This window comes from Pantherophis guttatus, chromosome 1, assembly GCF_059756535.1.
Source record: "Pantherophis guttatus breed Tessera chromosome 1, ASM5975653v1, whole genome shotgun sequence".
NCBI classification, from domain to species: Eukaryota; Metazoa; Chordata; class Lepidosauria; order Squamata; family Colubridae; genus Pantherophis; species Pantherophis guttatus.
Window position 1 is genome coordinate 96,812,894 of NC_142063.1, and position 15,268 is coordinate 96,828,161.

The 15,268-nt window shown below is 35.5% G+C and overlaps 1 protein-coding gene across 10 annotated transcripts in view; it reads right to left on the reverse strand.

Moving 5' to 3' along the window:
* Positions 1-15,268, reverse strand: part of USP47 (ubiquitin specific peptidase 47) — a 58,255-nt gene that overhangs the window by 1,560 nt on the left and 41,427 nt on the right. For 6 of the 10 annotated variants that reach the window (XM_034417093.3, XM_034417090.3, XM_034417092.3 and 3 more), the window contains 12 exons: positions 15,127-15,231; positions 14,319-14,526; positions 14,024-14,139; positions 13,814-13,933; positions 12,755-13,535; positions 11,166-11,341; positions 10,057-10,137; positions 8,197-8,312; positions 7,593-7,711; positions 5,281-5,411; positions 3,125-3,172; positions 2,303-2,433 (listed from right to left, as the gene is read on the reverse strand). In XM_034417093.3, the coding sequence (XP_034272984.1) occupies positions 2,303-2,433; positions 3,125-3,172; positions 5,281-5,411; positions 7,593-7,711; positions 8,197-8,312; positions 10,057-10,137; positions 11,166-11,341; positions 12,755-13,535; positions 13,814-13,933; positions 14,024-14,139; positions 14,319-14,526; positions 15,127-15,231 (2,132 nt within the window). The remainder of the gene's footprint in view (positions 1-2,302; positions 2,434-3,124; positions 3,173-5,280; positions 5,412-7,592; positions 7,712-8,196; positions 8,313-10,056; positions 10,138-11,165; positions 11,342-12,754; positions 13,536-13,813; positions 13,934-14,023; positions 14,140-14,318; positions 14,527-15,126; positions 15,232-15,268) is intronic. The other 4 variants (XM_087878723.1, XM_087878720.1, XM_034417094.3 and 1 more) reach the window with 1 other exon arrangement.

Below are 15,268 nucleotides of genomic sequence, written 5' to 3' on the forward strand. Positions count from 1 at the left end.
TCTGGACAAGATAAAAGCACCCATATTTCACATAATTTTGGGACAGAGTCAAGAACTTACAGCTCTTAATGCCAAATCAATGCTCAGAATGTACTTCAGAACAGCCAGTTCAGAGGAGAAGATGGAAAATTAGAAAAGATCTTTGCCATTCAAAGATCCAAAAGGAGCAAGTTACCAAACTGATAACTGGTCATTTTCTAAACTACCGTATTTTCCGGTGTATAAGACGACTGGGCGTATAAGACGACCCCCGACTTTTCCTGTTAAAATATAGGGTTTGGGCTATACTCGCCGTATAAGACTACCCCTCTTCCAACGCACACCAAATAAAAGTTAAAAAACATCAACTGGCTCACCCACAATGTAAAAGCAGCTGTGCTAGACCCAAAATGGCCCCTGCAACAAGCAGGAACCTCACACAGCCACAAAAAGCCCCCAAAAAAACTTTCACATACAAAATTCCACATACAGCTTTGTGAGATTTTTTGTGTTTGTGTAGTTAGAGTGAAACACTACAGAAACACACTAAATCTCAGAAAGCTGCACAAATATTATTTTATTTTTATATGAAAACTAAATTTAAAACTTCCTAAACTTTAAATGGCTAGGTCTAAAAAAGAACAACTAAAAAAAACCCCAATTAACTATTTTTTTAAAAGCTCCCAAAGGGGAAAAAAACTTACCCAATAGAACAGGGGTCTCCACCCTTGGCAACTTTTAAGACTTGTAGACTTCAACTCCCAGAATTCCTCAGCCAGCTTTCTTTTGCTGGCTGAGGAATTCTGGGAGTTGAAGTCCACAACTCCCTGCCTGCTTGATTGCAGGCAGGGAGTGGCTTGCTGATGGAATGGATTCAGGCAACCAAAGCAAGGCAAGTGTTGCGACTAGCAGCTAAGTAAGCAAGCTGGAGGGGGAAAACTTTTTTCCCTTTACATGGCTCTGGCGATCCCAGCTGCGTTGCCTGATTAGCAGGCAATGCAGCTGGGATCGTCAGAGCTTGAATCACCAGAGCCATTTAAGGCTCGTCAGAGCCTTTCGGGCTGGTCTGCCTGGTTACAGGAGAACGACACCCGGCGTATAAGACGACCTCCGACTTTTGAGAAGATGTGTTAAAAAGTCGTCTTATGCGCCGGAAAATACGGTACGTTATTCTTGTCAATAATGTAAACTGGTAGATCCCAAAAACGCTATATAATTGCACATTTTGTAAAAACAAAGGCAACTTTTAAAATTATTTCAGTACAGCTGGCTTATAACCTGGAGGTTTTCTAGGATTCAGTTCCTGCTTGAGTAGCATATGCAGACCACAGCTACTAGGACCTTTGTATTGCTGCTGCTGCTGTTAGTCGTGAAGTGAGTCCATTTAAGATCATGCCAACTGCGTCAATGACTCCATCCAGCCACCTCATTCTCTGTCATCCCCTTCTTCTTTTGCCCTCAATCGTTCCCAGCATTAGGCTCTTCTCCAGTGAGACCTTTGTATAATTATATCTAAAGTACTATTCCTGGATCAGGGAGCATTGTACACAATCACGAATACCCCCATCACATCACGGTTGGCCTGTTGCAGTTCATTATTCAGTAGGACTCTTGTTGAATATTATTTGAAGGCTTCAGCTGCTCCAGCATAAGGTACCTAGGATCATTAATGGTCGCCCTAGATTTACTCATGTGATACAAGTACAACAAGAGCCAGTTTGGCTGCCAATCTGCTTCTGGGTGAATTAGAGATACTGGGTATCACCTTGAAAACCCTCCAAGGGTCAGACCCTGGATACTCTTGAGACTATTTGTACTGAACTGTGTCTTCCTGTTCAGTAAAAGCTATAAGATGCTTGTTAAGAATCCCTTCTCTGAGAATATAGCATTTACCAGGACCTTGCAGTCAAGTACGACATACATCTCTTGAATACTGATTAAATTTATATTAAATATTATTTCTGTATTACTTTTGCTTAGCTTCAAATCTAGTAGTAGGCATAAAATCTAATTATTTTAGACTGTGCTAGCATATAGCTATATGTATCTTGAAAACATTGAATAAAATGTTTTCTTCTTAAAAATTTCACTCCTAAAGAGTAACATGCTTATACTCTGCTTACCTAAGTAAGCAGTTGAAATGCAAAATTCTGACAATATCATAAAGATAGTCAAACTAATGCAGTCAGAAAATGAACAACGTATCATTCCTTCCTGAGTCATTTCTCATTTCTGATTTATTTAATGCACTTTTCTACAATTACTGTTTTTTCATATTGGAAATTTTTCAATATATAGGAGGTAATGACTTAAAAGGATATACCTATAAAATATTACTGCTCCATCGTCACAGATGTAGAGAGGCCATACATTCAGTGTGGAAACCTTCGGATTCCAGTCCAAATCTTGATGTATCTCTAGAATGGAGATCTCACATGGAAATGTCCCTCTACCCTGGAAAGGATAAACAGAGTATCTTAGTAAAGTATGTATATATATATCTATTTATTTGATTTATATGGCCACTCATCTCACTAAAGACAAATCTCACTTAGTATGTTATGGTTCAACACAAATATACATACTCAAAATGTAGGTGTGCTATGACCATAACCAATATTGTTTTTCATTTATGTCTCTATTTCCAAATCAATCCTTTTTCAAAACACACGACTTAATCACATTTTTCAGTTATGTGTAATAAATCTATCCCCCAATCTCCCTCAGTCCTCCTAGGAAAAGCCAGTTTGACACTTCTCCATTCAGTCAGGCTACTTTCTGTATTGTAAAAGAATGCAGGCTTGAACTTCAAAAAGATGTAGGTGATCAGCCAGGACTTAATTACATTTTCCAATGCTATATGAAATCAAAAATTAAATCAAAAGGACTAGCCAATTGATGGATATTTTTACGGCTCATATATTAAAGAGACAAGCACTTTCATTCTACTTGGAAGAAAGAAAATTGATAGGAGAGAATGTCTTTTCTTCTCCCCCTGCTCAATTTCATCAATATCTCCTTCAGAGGATTCAGGTATTATAGCAGAAAAAGGTATTAGTATTTGATCAGCATTTTCTGAACAAAACTCAGCTGAGAGGACATCTGAATCACATCCAGCAGCTTGAAGAAATAAGTAACAACTTACCTTTGCAAATTCAATATTTTCTGAGACGATTCCACTTATTGCGCAAAGCTGTGAAAAATATATATCAAATGAGTTTATTTCCAAAAGTCAGGTATATGAAGTTTCATATATTCTTGCTGGCTGTTTCCCAATTTATGTTATGTGCAAAAACTAGCATCTCAACTGTATTTTGTGCAAAACCTGGCATCTCAACTGATAGACATTCCTAGCTTTTTATTATTTTTAAATAATCTAAAAAAGCTAAATGTCATCTTTAATAGATGCTTTTTATACATATTTTATTACTTTTAAAATAATAAAAAAGCAAAAGAAACAAAACATAAAAATATATACATTATTCAAACAAACAAAACAAGTGCTTAAAGAACAAGGAATAGATGATGCTTTAGTAGATTCTGAACTGAGCAGGGGCTTGGACTAGATGGCTTCTAAATCTTTCTCACTCTGACTTACATTTCTATTAGAACGTCTATCAGAATGTCTTAAAAGTAAGCAAAATTTTATTTAACTTATATAGCTTATTAAAGAGTTCAACAATTTGAGATAACAGCTTTGCTGCTTCTGCTCAAATTCTATCATTTAAATTGATAGCAAATTCTCTTGCTATCCTACCACCTTTGGTATTACAAATCTAAATATTACTACTGTGTTGTCCCGAAAATAAGACCCTATCTTATATTTTTTTTGAACCCTGAAATAAGCGCTTGGCCTTATTGCCATGCGCTCAAAAGCCCGATTGGGCTTATTATCAGGGGATGTCTTATTTTAGGGAAAACGGTAAAACTCTGTAATCTTCAAGTAGCCCAGAGACTACATCATAGTGCAAACATTTTTTAATCAAGATATCTCAAATCCACTGACTTAAAGAATTTGTGCAAAATTCACAACCCATTATTCCCATGTATTTGAAATTATCTTCACACTGCTTGTATTCACAAAGTTGTGGTCATTGCAGTGTCATCATGATTAGCTGTAATCATGTGATTCTGATTTCCAAAGATCCCTGCTAATTCCCTCCAGCAAAATCAATGGGGTAGCCAGCAGGAAGTTGGAAGTTGTTCCTGTTCCCATTGCTTTTTTGTCTGCCAAAAGTCATTCTATTCTTCTGTTTAGGTAAGGAAATGTCTCTAAAAGGATGGCTCAACAGGTGATGGGTTATGAAGTGTATTTTTAAAGTTGAATATTTAACTATTAGTGCCTAAAGTGTAACAGTTATGGGTCTTTATAATCAAATTACAATGTGCGAATATGGAATAAAATATGTACTGAAAGCACTTTGGAGCACATTGTTTTCTCATAGAAAATAGCAGTTGGATCTTTCATTTCTGAACTCATTCATAGTAAATCTTTAGCTTTATCTAATGCAGATATAAATGATACACTATCTTATGGGTGTCTAAGCAATAATCCTCAGCTGAATTTCTCCATCTATTTAGGCTACAATTCCCACTGGCACTGCTCACTTGGGCTGCTGTGAGTTGCAATTTAAAACATCGGGAAAATTAAGATGAAGAAGTGTTTATTTAGGCTTGATTTCTTAAATTATGTGAAGTAATTGTATTACTATTAATTCTATTGTACTCTAAAAACCTAATTTATATCTTTTTAGGAATAAATTAAGCAGATATTTTATATGCTAAAAGAAAATTGGTTTATACATTGGGCTGGAATATAGTTTGTTTAATCACGGTTTATGAATAACTCCCATTTGACTGGGTTTTCAGTACAGGCTAAGTCAAAAGCAAACTGCATTATGGCAGAGCATAGCAACTGGGCAGACTTTAAATACCAGAATTCTCAGAAGTGGCTACACTGGTTGGAGTATTATATAATATTTTGTTTAATATAATATAATATAATATAATTATATAATATTTTGTATTAACTAGTATTATATATAACATAACATAACATAACATAGCATAGCATAGCATAGCATAACATTATATATATCTCAAAGTTGGGGAAAATTGGCTTTGCATATTGTATAACTCTTGCTACACTGTGGCACAGCATACTGTTTGAATTTGCCAATAAACCCCAAAATATTCTTTTAATGATCACTGTAACTATTTAGAAGTTTTTAGAGTTTTCCAAAAGAAAGTAACTATGAATTCTGTAAGAGAGGGATATTTATATAAATGAGGCTAATTTACCTTTTCTTTTAATTCATCAACACTGCTGTTCTCTAAAACTACTTCTTGAAAAGGATCCAGTTTCATCTCTGATGGCCTCCATCTTCTTGACAGAACAGCAAGTTGTGACATAGATTTCATTTTTTCTGCTTCTAAAAGTTTATTTGGAATGTAAGGGTATTCAGTAAAATATTTCAGGAAGAGATGTTTAAATGTTTATTTACAGCATTTTCTTTAAGTGTGAAGATTGTCTTGCTAATTGTGACTGTATAAACGAAATACATTAAAAAAAATAAAAACAAATGTATGTAAAACAAAAAACCACAATTAGAATAATCTTGCCCAAAATATCATGTTTTAAATTTTGTTTCAAATTTGAACGGATGGGAGTGAGGGAAAAGACTCAGAACAAATTTGAATAAGTAAAAAAGACAGCTGCATAGTTTGTTGTTTTGTATGTTACTACATACAAAAGCTGTTGCTATCTGGAGTAAATAGGGAGAAACGTCAACCCCAAAGTTTGAGATATTAAGAGTTAAAGGACAGCCAATCTGATCTATCGCTCTAGGTAGCAGAGATTATCCACTAAATAAGAGATCAAGATCCAACCATGAGTGAGAAAGTATGCTTTTAAACAAAGGAAGGGGTAGCTCCGTCTTTATCTAGTTTGCTTTTTCTCCCATGGGAGGGATGAAGCATCTTTTCTTGGGCAAGTTCCAAGCCAGATAAGTAGTATCCTGATCTCCAGGAATCTGGGACTGGAGATCCAGTAAAAATATAACTATCTAGGAGACAATGGACCTAAAAGCAGATTGGAAAATCTCAATTGATGTTTTATGAAAAATAAATGCTTGAAGTCTAGAAGTTTTCTTCAGATCTTGGATGATCCTGTATTTTTTATTAGATTCATATCGTTAGTTTAAGACATTCTTGTTGTTAGTCGCAAAGTTGTGTCTGACCCATCGCGGCCCCATGGACAACATTCCTCCAGGCCTTCCTGTCCTCTACCTTCCCCCGGAGTCCATTTAATCTCACGCCAATTGCTTCAGTGACTCCATCCAGCCATCACATTCTCTGTTGTTCCCTTCTTCTTTGCCCTCAATTGTTCCCAGCATTAGGCTCTTGTCCAGTGAGTCCTTCCTTCTCATTAGGTGGACAAAGTATTTGAGTTTCATCTTCAGGATCTGGCCTTCTAAAGAACAGTCAGGGTTGATCTCCTGTAGGACTGACTGGTTTGATCACCTTGCAGTCCAAAGGACTCGCAGGAGTCTTCTCCAGCGTCATAGTTCAAAGGTCTCAAACCTTCCTTATGGTCCAACTTTCATAACCATACATTGCAACTGTTGTGGTCCGCTGGCGGCCTGCGGAGCTGACAGCAGAGTCAGACAGTGAGGAGGTTGGGGAAGAACATGGGCCAGTCCTGGAGTCTGGCAAAGGCTCTGACGAGGCTCTGTGTCGGAGACAGAGAGGGGGCCAAGGCCATCTGGGAGATGTGCTGCCTCCAGAGCCTCCACAATCTCTGTGGACATCAGGGGGAGCATGTTCGTAGTGCACGCATGTGCAAAGCTGCCAGAAGGCAAGAACAGTTAAGACAAAAGGGACAACTCCGGAGAAGGGCTTGGAGATGATTTGCCCCTCCCATAAGACATAAAGGAGGAGCAAAGGCACATGAGCCTTTGCAGGAAGGCTGTTCGTTCTGGTCAGTTTAAATTCTGAAGCTCTGTTTTGATTCTGTGCTCCCTGTGGCCTTGCAAAGCTAACTGCCAATTAGGAATTTGACAGTGTGTCAAGGGAGATAAAGGTGGGTGCTTATCAGCTTTATCCCGAAGGACTGTGGCAGATTTTACAAACTATTTGTGACTCATTAAGGGCTGGGAATGAACATAATTCATAGCCGTTGAAATAAAAAGAGGGCTTTTGGGACTAATCATGTGCTTTTTACTGTCTCCTGAAGCCTAGGTCAGAACAGTAACTGGGAAAACCATAGCCTTACTATATGCAGGGTGATGTCTCTGCTTTTTAGTATGCTGTCTAGATTTAAGACATTCTTCAAGCAGCCAAATGCTTTCCTAAAGCCTCTCAACTTTACATTCTGAGCTACAATAAAATTTTAGAAATATACTCTGTTGCTTCACTAAATCTAACCCTAATATTTGTCACCAGGCTTTAGCTGGATTTATTTTTCACTACATGTATATGGAATTGCACTGTAATTTTTTTCCACAAAAGTTTACTTTTAAGACAACACAATCAACTTTTATATAATTTAAAATTGTATATAATATAAAAATTGTAAAGCTTAATTAAAATAATTGACTTCAAAGTATTGATACCTTCAAGTATTTCTAGGAAAACCTCCCAGTTACTTGAAATATTAATATCTTCTTCATAGACATGATAATCCAGAAACACAGTCCCTGGATTTTTCCAAGTCTTCTTTCTTAGACGAAATCTATTGGAAAAACAAAACAGTAGTTGAAGGTATTAGTATATGTTTATAAACTAATGTATAAAATCTAGTCGCAACCACATTTAATTTAGATAGAGTGCTATCCTGAAATAGGTACAGGACATGTTTTTATCAGAAGAACTTAAGCCAGAGCTAAAAGCACCAAATTAAAATTTTCAGTCAGGTTCCTTCATTTTATAAGAAAAAAAAACTCAAAAGAATTGTTTGTCTTAGAAAATCTATAAAGTATTGGTTGTTCAAAACTAAGACTGATGCAAAGATTACTACCATGTGCTACGTATTAGAAAGTGTAAATAAATGCTGGTTCATTTCAGTTACAAAACAAAACACAGTAATATCAATAAAACAAAACACGAGTATAATGATTTATTTGTAGCAAAAGTCCAAAAGAAAATAAATGTATGACTTTTTTAAAAATATGATATGGTCAACAGAAGAATTTTGAGATTCATTTTAATGATGTTTACCTGTCAACAGTCAAATTCAGCCCACATTGCTCCCTGAGCTGAGGAAGTAACTCCTCTTTTGATTGCCTCACAGTCATTCCCTTAGCAAAAACTGAATCTATAAGAAACTTGCAGGGCTGTGAAAACACATTTAAATAGATAATGTGTTAGAAAGCTTTCATATTGTGAGTATCCCTACTTTCTCTTTGCACAAAATATATCAACAAAGAATTTTTGCCTGCCAGCAGCAGTGAATTCTGTGCTGTCCATGTGTGCTTGAAGGGGAAAGGAAAATATATACAATAGTGTATCAGGACACAAAAAAGGATGTAAATAGGATTACCTATTTGATTTAAAAATCTGCTCATTACAGATCATCTAGGTAAAAATAGTACAGCACACAATATAATATAATAAAAAAAAACATTCAAAACTGAAGCCATAATAGTGTGGATATTTTTCTAGTTATTGCATCTTCAAAGGCATTCTAGAAAAAACCCTTGTTTTTAATTATTTCATTATTCTCTGAAAGGCGCTGAGACTGGGGAAGGCATTGTTTTCTAGTGGTAAACTGTTTCAAAAGGGGAGCATCCACCAAGAATGCCTACCTCTGCATGCCCTGGCATCACACTTCAAGAGGTGCTCCCTGTTTATCCAGACTGAGGAACAGGATATACCCAGATATTGAGCCATATAAAGCTTCCAGGTAATCAGAAGTCTTAAACTGTCCTCAAAAACAGAAAGTACCAGATTGAAGTTTTCAGGTGTTCTTCAAGGACAATCCCATGTACAGCAGATCTCAGAAATACAGGCATGACACGAAATAGGCAAGAATATATATTCAAAGTGTCCTGTTCTAAGTAAGGCCACAACTGGTGCCCCAGTCAAAAGGCCCTTCTGGCCACAGACTCCGTTTTTATGGCATTACTGGTTTAGAATTTAGCAATCAAAGAAGCTTCTAATTTTAATTATGGCTTGTCTATGGAGGAGTAAAGAGGTTGCTATATAGATAAAAACTTATGCAAACTATTTTATATGCCAGTGTTATGTATTAAATTTTATTAATAGTGCATCTCAACCTTCCATTAAAGGCTCAGTACTCCTGTGCATCAGACATATATATCCATGATTCTTTATCAATAAAAAGAAACTGATTATTATTATTTTCTGTAGCTAGAAAATATTAACAGGGAAGACCTGTACTTAAACCAGGTAACAAAAAAAACCTGATAGCCGGGATGCCTTATGATTCAAGTAACTGCAACTTCCTTTCTTTAAAATACATTTTATTCCGATCACTTAGCTAAAAATAATTATTTATTTTGCAAACATTTTATTCTAGCAATTAGTTTTATGTTTGAATTCATGCGAGACACATACACTTTTTACTTAAAAATGCTTTCCAATTATTGCTTTAATTAACATTTCACTCCTATTCTCGCCCATAGAATTCTTTAAATATCCCCGCAAGGAAGTGGGGAGAACTTGGGAGTCTTTAACCAGAATATCAAAATATCCTCCTCATGGAAGGCTAACAGAAATCAGATGAAAATGGGATGCTCCTTACTTTTATTACAGTTGTCAGAAGTTTCTTTTGGCAACTCAAACAACAGTTTTCTGCTACTCTAAAGAGTTGTGTCCCATCAGAACAATATGTATACATATTAGAAAAATTGTGAATTAGAGCGTAAGAGTACATTTCCCAGAGAATCTATTTTGTTAACTGCTTCTAAAACTTGCTAGTAATATGATGCCCATATTGGAACTGTGCAGCTTTTGCTAAATCTTATTTTTCAGCTACTGGTTACATTGGATGTAGGAAGTTCACTTTTTAACAATTATGTTGTTCAAGATGTTTCAGGAGTTTCACATCTTACTTACCTCTGGATCATTCACTAAAAGTTGGTAAACCTTGACTCTGTATTCCCCTTTCTTCAGTGCTCTTCCAAACCTGATAGTTATCTTTAAGTTAAAAAGAAAAAATAAAAAGCTTTCAAGATATTACTTGTCTCTTAACACAGAATGCTGGCAGTTAAATAACTATTAAATGTTTGTGTCTGTGTCAATGTAATGCACTTCAAAATTCAATAATCAAATTTGAGAAAAGTGGATGCCTTTATGGAGAAGCATCTCAGAAATTGTGAGTATAAGCATTTTACACTTCTGTTCCTATAAAAATATTGGATTACTCTTGAATGAAAATTTTACAGGGAAAAGAATGAGATGCAGGTATTAACTAAATTCATGCAATATTGATTACTTTTAACCACCTTCCTACCATCCCTCTATAATTTCACAAATCTCCTAAAGTTTCTTCAGTGTCAAGAGACCCAGTGGAATGTGAATAATAGGATGTGTATGCAGGTATGGGTGAGAAACCATTGAGATTGTATTTTTGTTTGACTGGAAATGAAAAAAAAAAACACCTCCAGATTCAAATAGATATACAAGTAGTTCTTGCTTACCAATGGTAATTAGGACCTTTGCTAAGACTAACAACAGCAGTTCTGGCAGCCCGTTAGGTGAATCCTGTAGGGTTTCAGTGTCCCATCATCACGATTGCTATTTGCAACCTCCTACTGGCTTCCCTATTGAATTTACTTGTCAGAAACTGGCAGTGAAGATCACAAATGGTGATCATGGGACTGCAGGATAATGCAACTATTGCAATTATGAGCCAGTTACCAACTGCCCAAATCACAATCACATGACCATGGGGAAGCAGTGATGGCCGCAACTAAAAGGACTCATCATAAGTACCCTCATTCAGCACCATTGTGACTTTGAAAATTGCTGAACGAGTGTATGTTAAATGAGGACTGCCTTGTATACAAAATGTTAAAGATATTGAGTTGCAGATGGTAGATTTTTAAAAAGATAAATACCACCTCACTATATTAAAACAACAAAACATTCTCCTGAAAAATAATTGAGTGAATCATTACATTCTAACTGCTTTCCGCTAGTATTCAATAGCATATTTTGCTAACCTTGTTATCATCTGAGAAGGATGAAAGAGTCTCATTCAACCGGACACTCTCAAATTCTTGATTGCTGGCATAAATTCGAAAGACCTTAAACTGAGAAGATGGAACTCCAACAAACGGCTCCAAGAGTTGTTTGAAGGCAGAGAGTGTAATTCTTTTATCAACATGAATCAACAACCCTAAACCAAGAAAAAAAAAATTAATCTGAAAAACAAACTCTGTTCTTATGCCACATGTATATCAATATAATTTCATTCATATTATTAATAGATACACATATTCCCTTTTCTTCTTTAGTTTCAAGTTATAAGACTTCAAGTGATCAGAGACAGTTATCACATCCATTAACACTGTATTCTACAGTATGTAACTTCACATATAAGGAAATTGTACAGCAGGTGATTGGGGCATGTGTGAGATTATAAATAATAATTTATTAAGCTATACCACTTAATATTTTAAAAAGAAGGTCCGTCTAATGAAAAAGTAGTATGTTTTAAAATTATGCATTACAGTTAAACTGCATCTTGAAATTGCCTTCTTTTTAACATTTAATTTATACTCAAAGCTGTAGTAAATTTTCAGAAAATGTCATTTTTAGCAATTGCACATGGTGTGTCACAGATGCACAATGGTTTTGTTAACAATTTATTGGCAAAAATCAATCTTCCCTTAAAACAATTATATTGCCAAACTTTGAACAATTAACTATTCTTGCCTTAAAGTTTATTGATTTAGACTCTGCATTTCATATACCCCAAAGTGGTATGTACAGAATTGCTTCCTCCTACATTTTTTACAGCTTCCTCTGCTTATTAAAAAAAAATAATGACCTGATTTATTCTCTGATTGTGGATCAGATGGAAGCAGCAGCTTCCTTCTGGTAGTATTTCCCAAAGTTTTTCTAATCAATAGAGGAAGTCATAAATCAAAGCCTCAATATCACAGCATTCTCTACCAATGAAGGAAAATGATGCAGCTTTCTTTTTCTTGAATTTAACTTGATTCTACTCCAATTCCCTAAATGCATGTGCATGTCTAGTAGTATAGGTAGTCTTCAACTTATGGCCATTAGTTTAACAATGTTACGATGGTGCTGAAAAAAGTGACTTTCATCTGTAATTTACATCCTGTCCTTGAAGTTACAACCATCACACCATCCTCGCGGTCACATGATCAAAACTTAGGTGTTTGACGAGCAGCTCACATTTACAACAGTTGTAGCACCCTGTAGTCATGTGATCATGATCTGTGACCTTCCCAATCAGCTTCCAGCAGATAAACTCAATGGGGGAAGCAGGATTTGTTTACTGACTGCATGACTCATTTAATAAACAAATGATTCACTTAACAACCACATTATTTATTTAATAACTGTATAACTTACTACCTTAAATTCTGGTCCCAGTTGTGGTGGTAAACTGAGGAGTACCTACATCTAAACATCTAGAACCATCTTTCATTTTATGCAAACAGCAAGCCTGCATGTATAAACATATTTTGCAGGAATGTATACAACATATAGACATAAATAAACAAGCAATCTACATTTCTAGAAAAACATATTGCACGTTACCGTATTTGATACATACATTTCTGCCCCTCTCCTGAACCTTCTTCTGCAATGTAGGGTTCTGCCTTGAAGTACATAAACTGGGCTTCTGCCCTGCTTTTCCCACTTTCATCATATTCACTGTCGGTTCCAGAGTCCTCTTCGGCCGTATCCCATGTTTCCTTTTTCCCTTCGTTGGCTTTGGATCGCCTACTGCTTGTTATGCTGTGTGAATCAAGTCCATTCGCTAAGGATATAGCGGCATTATCGACATTGCATAACGTGTCACTGCTGTGGCTGGAACTAAGAATATCACTGTCCACTGAACTTGTGCTTCTGTCATTGTTCAAATCGGAATCTGACCGCTCCTCTGATTGGAAATTATCTGTATCAGAAACCTGTATTTGGTTTTCGAGTTCCTGGTTTTCAATTGATGCTGATGAATCTGCCTCATTGGAAGGCGATTCAATATTTTCAAAGTCACTGGCCTCTGTGCTTCTGCTGCTGTCGCCATTATCTCCTTCCTGCTGCTGTTGCTGTAAGGACAAGGTTTTAAGTTTTTCAGTGCTCTCTTCTAGGATAGCTTCTACAGATTTTGCATTAGGTAAAGATCCTTTCCCTGCTTCACAATTTGCATCTAAACTGCCTGAATCTCCACTCGCCTTTTGAAATATTGTCCTTCTGAACAATGATCCAGGAGACTGTTCCGGTAATGAAACATACAGTCTGATTGTATTTGCATGGCGATCTAGGAGTTTCCATAACTGTGAATCTGTAAATGGCAGCTGTCTATCTTGAGAATCAGAACTTTCAACAAATACCTAAAACGTAAAAAAAAAAAAAAGTAAATCCACAAGGAAAAATCTTAACCTCTTACAGAAACTATCTTTTGTACATAAACTACAGATAAATGTGACTTATCTGGAAATCAAGAAATTCCTATCGAACAAATAAATTATTGTCTCTCTGACATATTGTACATTTATTATTGGAAATTATTTTGTAAAAGCATTTTATTATGTTTTTGCAGACAATCTGAGATTAATACAATATTTATATTTATACTTTGAAAGAAAAACTAAAGAAAAAAATATCTTACTTTATTGCTCCTAAAAAAGCCTTCAGCTTTAAGTGTTTTGTTAGCCACACTGAGAAGACGCAAATCATTATAGCAACGTTCCAAAACAACACGCATTGTTTCAGCAGGTAAATGTACAGCCTAGGGTAACAGGAAAAACAAGATAAAATGAGCGCTTTTAATACTCTAAAGAAAAACTCAGAAAAAAAGAATAAAGTGGAAATTATTTACCTTCGAAATGAGATACTTGAATTCTGTAACTGTTTGGTTCAAATAAGCACGGACACTAATTGGAGGAGCCACTGTGTCCTGTTTTAGGTCAACAACATGAACCTTTACCATGACTTCTGCCAAAATAATAAATATAAACCATGAAGATGATATCACAAATGGCAAAAAAGGTTAAAAGGAACACTTGCCCCGTAAATACTCAATTTAAAGATAATATACTTACTATAATGTATGATTATCAAAAATAATTTTGTTTTGCATTCATAAAATCACAATTTTATAAAGTATCACTTACCACCAGGTTTGTAACATTGGAAAGACTGATCAGGTCGCCTGGTTTCCAGAAGAAGATCAAACATGTAGGTTGATTTAACACCACCAAGCAAGATTCCCATTGCAATGTCATCTTCTTCTTCATAGGATCGTTCCAGATAATCATGGAACTCATCATATTTAACAAGACGGCAGCAATTCAAAGGAACTGCCTCTTCTAAATCCATTATCTATAACCCATACAAAAGTGAAAAATAGTGTTATTGAAATGCTATTCAAGTGTTCAGTCAAAACTGCAGAAAAACATTCTAATTTCAACTTCTCCAGATATGTCATGCTTGTTAACAAAAAACAAAAACAAAAAAATCTAACAACTACATGCATGGCCACTAATCTAAAAATAATACCAACATTATCTTTATTGTCCATTAATATGTGATCTGGCAAGATTCTTTGGCACAATTGCCACAAATGTAATAATTTTGTTATATTTGTATCCTCCCTTCCCTCTAGGAGTTCAAACACTCATCCAATACCTTCATTACTATACCACAATGGGTTTGTTATGGCTTTCAATTAATAAAGAATATCAACAGAAGCTACAGTAAGATTAAAGTATTAAAGTACAGTAAGAAAAATATTTATTTAATGATTTTTTATAACTGCCCTATACTTGGCTCATGACTCAACCAACCAATATCATTCTAATATTGCCCAATGCAAACAGAAAGCCAATAAGGAGACAAATGGCATCAACGAACCCCATGTATACACTGATGTAGCCCTTGAGATCTTGATCAATTTAGCAATTACCCCGTAAAGTATTGTACCTTATAAGCTATCTCCACAGCTTCCTTCAGAGTCTTATCTTTATGAACTTCCAGTTTATTTTCCATCATTATTTGTTTTACAGGATGCATACAGAATAATTTTATCTGTAATTGCCAATGACAGAAAAAAAATCAAACTGAT